This window comes from Andrena cerasifolii, chromosome 8, assembly GCF_050908995.1.
Source record: "Andrena cerasifolii isolate SP2316 chromosome 8, iyAndCera1_principal, whole genome shotgun sequence".
Classification (NCBI taxonomy): Eukaryota; Metazoa; Arthropoda; class Insecta; order Hymenoptera; family Andrenidae; genus Andrena; species Andrena cerasifolii.
In genome coordinates, this window is record NC_135125.1 from 4058319 (window position 1) to 4065988 (window position 7670).

The following is a 7670-nucleotide window of genomic DNA, read 5'->3' on the forward strand; positions in this document are numbered from 1 at the left end:
ATTACGATGACAGTAAACAATTCACTCAAGTTAAAAAAATTACGATCACTGTGATAAATCACTGTTAGTGATTTTTCACTCCATCCCTAATCATGGCGTTGATTGGTTATTCCCCCTCCGCGGAATAGTTTGATCATTCCTGTATTTTCCGCCGTTCACTAAATTAGAGGCTTGCAAAGGCATTTCCTGCTTCGTTGTTCTGAGAGAGAGGATGAGGTAGGACCAACGGCCGCTCTCGGACAGCTTAGGGACTCCGACAGGAGAGTTCGGCGACAATACCTGGACGCCTGTCCGGAGGGAGAACGCACTAGAGTCTGTTCCTGGACGCTCGATCGATATGGAGAGTACGGCGATGATACCTGGATGCCTGTCGGTCGAGAGAGTACAGAGCATCTCGTTTGAAAAGAGAGGAGAGTACGGGAGAATATTCCTGGATCCCCGCTCGGTATGGAGAGTTCGGCGATAATACCTGGACGCCAACCGAACGGGAGAGTACAGAGTGACTCCTGGACGCCTCATTAGAATAAAGTCAAGTGCCATATGCACATTAGTTCGATTAGCGTCTTTCTTTTTTATCGAGGAAAAGTAGCTACATTCCGATCAGAGGACATTTCTTGTTAACCTTCTTATCATCATCTGTTAGAATATACAAATCAGCATGTCCATCATATTACACGACGAAGCATATTACGCAAGTAGGATACCTCGACCTGATTTAGGACCCATCAGAAATTTTATGCGGTTCATTTGGGATAATGAAAGAAAAGCACTTCTCGATAGAACGGCACGAGAATGGGGTAATATAATTGGGGACACACCTAAGCTACTAACTCTCTTTTCAATATTTCTTTATAGTAAATTAAGTTTCAATAATTTTGTAATTACTCTCACTCGTGCTTTAAAAAGCTCTGTTTTTTTTTGCCAATTAAAATGGCTTAAGAGAAGTTAGATACTCGCAGCAGGCATAGGCAATAATATCCCCTAAATGTATTGTATCAATTTAGCTCCATCCGGGTTTTTTGTCTTTCATAGAGGAACATGTTCCTTGAAACCATGTAACGACTGTTAAAAATTTCAGGTCAGCTAGGAATATTCTACTTGTGCTTCTATACTGTTTTGGCATCAATATTCGCAGTGCAAATGAAGATTAGTGTAGACTACGTTTCTCAGTTAGATAAACCGTTTTTCGATTACACAACAACAGGATCTCTAGTTGGGCAGAGTATCTCAATTTTTCGTTCTCCCTGGAAATTCAGCAGTCCAGGTATGCCAACATGTACATTGTTAAGAAAAATAAAGGAGCTAAGAATTATTTCATAGTATAAACAATATTAGATTAAATGTAAATTATCATTTTGTACATTATACGCAAATTGGTATTATTATTGTTGTAACATAATTTCTTAAAAAATTACTTACGAAGCTCATATAAGATTTACTACATTTCCAAGGTCTAAATTCTTGCAATTAATAACGTTCGAAGTCCGTGGATGTGAGTAGCGTTTTTTTGAAAGAGTGCTTTGAGATTTTGTCAGCAACGTTAGTAACAGTCTTTAGAGTCCTCATAAAGCTCTCTACAATACTAAAGAAATGTTGGAACATTCTTCTAAAAAGCACTAGACTCTTCCAAAAGGTCTAACACTCATAAGCAGAGATCCAAAATAACAGTAGTTTTAAATTTTCTTTGGAAAAAAGTCATTAAATAAAAATTGATTTTTATTTAAATGGAAGCCAGTTATCATCAAATCTCAAAGAAATTTCTTAAAAGATTAAATAATTAAAAAAATATTTATTTTTAATTTCTCTGATTACGACTAACCATTATGAATGATTAAAAAAAAATTTGGCTACCAGTAACCATTATGATGACGGAATTTTAATTTTGGTTTCAGTAACCAATACAAACTTAGAGCATATACCTATACTAAGAATACAAATGACCAGAATTATTTTTGGTTACCAGCAACTATTATCAATGACGGAAATTTTATTTTGGTTACCAATATCGACGACAAATTTTTTTTCTGGACACATTCGATGATTGTAAATTATTGTTATTAACATTAATAATAACTAGTCTTCACTGACAACATGAAAAAAAAATGAATTATAAAACTTATATATTTTATGAAGCGAAAAAAAAAACGGTAAATTATACTACAATATCTTTTATCCTATTCTTTGTTTCATATATTTTCATACCGTTTTTTTGCTTAATAAAATATATAAGTTTTATAATTTTTTTCTTCATATTGTCAGTGAATACTAAGTATCAGTAATGATATTAACAATAATCGACAATGTAACCAGAAAAAAATTGCCGTCGATATTGGTACGTGTAATCGGTAACCGAAATAAAATTTCCGTCATTGATAATGGTACTTACTGGTAACAAAAAAATCCGGTCATTTGTATTGGAATTACTGGAACCAAAGTTAAATTTCTATCATCGATAATGATTGCCGGTAATCAATTTTTTTTTTAATCATTCATAATGTTTAGTCATAATCAAAATCATTCAATTAAAGATATTAACTCTTATATCATAACTTTTAAGATTTGTCTTATAACAGTTATGATGTCTGCTCATAAGCGCTAAATAGCAGCCGTTACGAAGTTCATTTCAAGAGATTGTATAAAGCGTAGATACAAAAGCATATGTATATTTATTAAGTAAAGTATTCTTTAAAGGAATAGCCATTAAACCAAGAAGCGTGACGGCTACGTCGCCCATCATTTTGGTGAATAACTCGAATGTCAGTGCCAGACCAAAAAGATACATTCGAGCCCTGACTGATTTTTTGCAAGGTACTTCCACATTCTTATATTACCCTCGTCCCTCGATTTACGCGACACTTTCCTAATTCGGGTTTTTTACGCGGTACATAAATAATTAATTCCTCCGTTTATGCTCTGCTCTTTATGCGCAGCTTCAGTTTGACCACCTTGGCCAGGTCAAGAAATATCGCATCTTTGAGGATTTATTTCTAACAAGGGAAGATCCCGAACTCGAAAATTCAAAAAATTCTGAAACTTTGTGAATATGTAGGGGATTTCCTCCTGATTACAACGCAATTTTTGTTTGCTGCCCAAATTCACTCGAAGGGGGTGAAATTAACCCCCGAAAATTCGGCTATTTTCCGATTTTGTGTTATAACTCGCGAAATATAAGAGATAGAAAAAAAGGTTCCGGTTTAAAAGTCGATTTTTTTTTATTTAATTTTTCGAATGTTAACCTTTTAGGAATACTTGTTTAAAAGGATTTGTTAAAAGTCGTAATATTCCCGAAGTTATAGGCATTTGAGTAGCGGCAAATGCATGGGTAAAACTTTAAACGCGCTTTTCTCGAAACAGTATTCTCAAAACGGTGGGGCCAAAAGTTATTATCCGATTCGACTGAAACTTTTTTTATTTTAAAGAATATACTTCTGGCTAGGAGAGAAATCAGAAAAAAATACAAAAATTGAAAATTTATAATTTTCGAAGGCGTTGAAAGGACGAAAAATATAGGGGAAAAGTGATTTCAAACTTCAAGTGTCGTTATTTTCTTAAAAAATGTAATTTTTGTAATTTTTATAGTCCTCACCCTCTCCCCAGCCAGAAGTAGATATTCTTCAAAATAAAAAAAGTTTCAGTCGAATCAGATAATAACTTTTGGGGATACAGGTCCCACCGATTTGGATTAATTTTTTGACGCCTTGACTTTAACGACTTCCCAGTGCCGTCTGTAATAATTAATTATAAAACAAAAAATATATTTCTGTAATTTAAGACATCCTTAATACAATGCAAAACGTCCCATTAAATTACATATAGTAGTTTTCCTTTAATTAATTCCTAAACATCACCTATTTTTTTGGACTCTAGACCGGAACCTCCCCTTAAATGAAGAAATTTTGCCTTCCCCAGCATTTTTTTAATCGCTCAAAATTTGTCCAAATTCTTTGCTACGCTCTGTACTTCTTCTTCTTACTTTAAATAAGATACTTATCTGCGAGAAGGCATTCATCATATTTCTCAATTTAGAGTACAATAAAAACAAATCAAACTATGATGTAAATTGTGGGAATGGAAATTTTCAATCGAACCACAGTGAAGAAAAACCTTGCTTTTTTGACATAAAAAACCTTGGGGCTTGTAGCAGACCTCCGTATGGCTACGCTGCACCCTTACAACCTTGTGTCCTTATTAAATTCAATAAAGTAATTTCGCACAACAGTTAAGCATTCTGTCCAGTTACAAACCACTGTAAATTATTGTATAGTAAAGCCATATACGTACATGTGTTGTAGAGGTTCGATTGGGCGCCAAAATATTACAATCAATCTTCAACTTTACCAGAGGACATGCCAGCTAACTTGAAGAAAGCGGTACAACAGTCTAAAAAGGTTTACCCATAGCAACTTCCAGTACTATTGCCAATATCTGCTTCAATAGATAGTAAATTTATCTGACACTTAAAGAAAGTACAGAATGTTTCTGTAATTTGATTAAATGCTTTATATTAAAGGGTAACACCCCACGTTGATAGGCCAAAAACTGTAAGATAACGTTGGAGGTGATTTTAAAACAATTTATAAACTGTATTAAAAATGTAACATAAGGGTGCTATAATATGTATAAATAAGAACAAAACAAATTCAGATCTTTCGAATAAAAAATAGCGGCACGAGTCATTTCGTGGTGGAATCTTTCACGTCCACGCCGTTGGACCTGGAAAAATATTGATTTTTGAAGAACTCAAGATCATTTGAAAACAATTCTTTTTTTGTTAGAAAATTTCTTACAGAAATGTTAACTACAAAACGAGTTTTCAATATTTTGCAAAAATCATGGGTACTTCTCTATTATTTAGTATGTAGATTCCAAAACTTTGTCTTTTTGTTCTAGACCCAACGGCGTGGACGTGAAAAATTCCACCACGGATTTTTATTTAAAAAAAAAATCTTTTTTTATACGTACCATAAGAACTTTATGTTACGTTTTTAATAAAGTTCATAAGTTTCTTTAAAGTCACCTAGAAAGTTATCCTACCATTTTTGGTTTATCACCGTGGCATTACCCCTCTAAAGGTTAAGGCTTAAGGGGGAATCCTGGTATAACTATAGCTAGAAAATCGAGGCATTTTCGAGAATTTTTTGTAAAGGAAGTGTTTAATCGATCTTTCTGAAACTTAGAGGATATTGCATTGTCAGATTAAGGCAAATAAACAATTTTTTTTTATTAAAAAAGAATTACAAATAACAGAGTTACAAGGGCTTATGCCCAGTCCGTGGGTGATGCGACTGTTCCACGGCGGACACCGTAGCGTCTACTGTATTCATTAAAACCTAAAAATTAAAAAAAAATCATTTAGTTTATCAGTGTACGCACAAAAGCCATCTATTCGTAAGTTAAAAGATGCAAAATTGAATAAATGGCGGTCTCTTGAAAAGAAGTTGACTTTTTTCGAATTAAATTTTGCCTTAAATGCGCAAAATAGCTATTTATTTAAACAATATCATTAGCTGAAAGCTAACTAAGCTGAGAGAAAAACGCGTTTAAACTTTTCTGGTATCCTCTGCGTCACCTGCTGCTCCGTGGCAAATCTGGCTATGACCGCTGTAATTTTTCGAATTTCGGTCTGCGGCTTTGGGAGCATATTTTCGTAAATTTCGTAAAAATTTAACTATTGATTTATGCAAATAAAAAATCGATTTTTTTTTCGACCCGCTACACCAGGCTCTTCCCTTAAGCGGTAGCATGGAATGCGCATTTAAATATACACTATTGCAGTTTTACATTTGGCTGTCATGCGATGGAGCGAATAACGTCGATAAGGAGCACATCGGAGAAGTAGAATATATACCAAGTCCTGGATTTCCCGTTGAATATTTCCCGTTCACTGGACAGCCAGATTATCTGTCCCCCATTGTTGCGTTACGATTCAAGAATTTAACACGTAAGATAAGTCCATGTTTCTCAAAACAAGATATACTGATAGGCAATTGCTACACGCATCGGTTTCATAATTATCACAGCAGATAGACTGGTTACTGTGGAGTGCAACTTATGGGCGGCCAACATCGAGCAACATTCCCGTTACTCATTGGACTTTCAAATAATAATAGGTAAATGGGGAACAATTGATTAATTACATGCTCGTTCGTGCAACTATTTGGCGAAAAATAATTCTTAGAATTTAATTTATTCAATTTCTAGAGTTAAGTAGGTACTACTGGTAAGGATTTCTTATTCTAACCGTGCATATATTTTATATGTGCTACATCCTGATATTTTATTATCTACATATATAGATAGTTGACAGACCCGAAATTTCGGTTGGAATAATTCAGGGGGTGAAATAATTTATGTGACGAATTGAAAATAATACTAACAGTGAAGAGTTGAGTTTTATATAAACAGTATGAATGATCTATCAGTTTCGCGAATATGTTAACCGAAGAAACTTCAAGAATCGGAAAATGTTAATCGATTCGATAATTATGTTTATATGGTGGAATATATAATGCATGTATTATTATATAATAGGTCGAGGAATGTCGAGAATTTGTGTGTTACAAAAATTCTGCGTACATATAATATCACAAATATGTATAAATATGTGCATCTATGAATCGAAAGTGTGTGGTTCAGACAGATTTTGCAATTTAAATCTTCCTCATCGAATTACAAATCTCACGCCGCTGCAACACATGCAAAGTTATTTTACGATTAAATGTATCAAATATCATTTCATAAATCCCAGTATTCGATTTCGTATAACCCATGGGTGGGGAACAACTTAATTGAAATAGCAGAAATTTTCAAGCAAAGTTTAACGTTTAAGAAGAATTGATGTTAAAATTGATGTCTTGTTATAGATTTTTATTCTTAGCTGTTTAAAATACACTGGTTTAACTTGCAACTTTATGTAGTTCATCACACGCGTGAACAATCTTCTTTTTCAGGTTGAAAACGTTCTTAATATTTTAGGGGACCAATAATCTTACAATTAGTAATAAATTACTATCTTTCTGCACTGTATGAAATTAAATAAAATATTTCAGAATGAAAATCTATATTAAAATAATTCAGTACAAAAATGACACTACTTTACAACTGTACGTGCATTTCTTTGTAATTAGTTAATTCTGTTAATTCAACTAATTCAAACTTGATTTTGACAAAGACATCTTACGAACTGCACCACATATGTCTAGTGTGCCGAACGACGTACAAAAGCATCAGAACACTTAGATTTTTAACTGTACTTTATAGGGCCAATAATTAAAATATAAATTTGGGATGCAATTAGACAAACATTTCGTTTGTAATACGTTTGGGGGTGGACCCCGACGATAAAATCTCAGCTAATAAAATTTCATTATTCTGATACTGTTCGCGCGTTTGCTCAATTCAAAATGCGCGCTGCGAAGCACACCCGCTATGGCAGCGAGCGATCGGGGAATCGATCTTTGCGGTCGATCCTTCGCGAGGCGAGGTGCTTCCCCTGTTTTTCTCCTTGCACATCAGAGCACGTGGATAGAAACGCAGCGTCATTTACTCGTACACAAGGCGCCGTAATAACGAGTTTATTGCTCTCTAATGTAAACAATTTGTTATACCTTGAAGAGGGAAGATAATCATTGAGAGCCTCTCCTGAAAAACCCTACAACACGTGTATGCAC

At 34.2% G+C, this 7670-nt stretch overlaps 1 protein-coding gene across 3 annotated transcripts; it reads left to right on the forward strand.

Moving 5' to 3' along the window:
- Nucleotides 1–88: 88 nt before the first annotated feature.
- LOC143372309 (sodium/potassium-transporting ATPase subunit beta-1-like) lies at nt 89–6604 on the forward strand. 3 transcript variants are annotated; one of them, XM_076818356.1, is made up of 8 exons: nt 89–797; nt 1079–1264; nt 2692–2808; nt 4027–4202; nt 4293–4388; nt 5776–5941; nt 6021–6110; nt 6297–6604. In XM_076818356.1, the coding sequence occupies exons 1-8, from the start codon at nt 659–661 to the stop codon at nt 6302–6304; spliced, it is 978 nt and encodes a 325-aa protein (XP_076674471.1). In that variant the 5' UTR covers nt 89–658; the 3' UTR covers nt 6305–6604. The 3 variants fall into 3 exon arrangements, with proteins under 3 accessions (XP_076674471.1, XP_076674470.1, XP_076674472.1); XM_076818355.1 differs by having other exon boundaries at nt 90–797; nt 6021–6604; XM_076818357.1 differs by having other exon boundaries at nt 93–445; nt 6021–6604.
- The last annotated feature ends 1066 nt before the right edge of the window (nt 6605–7670 follow it).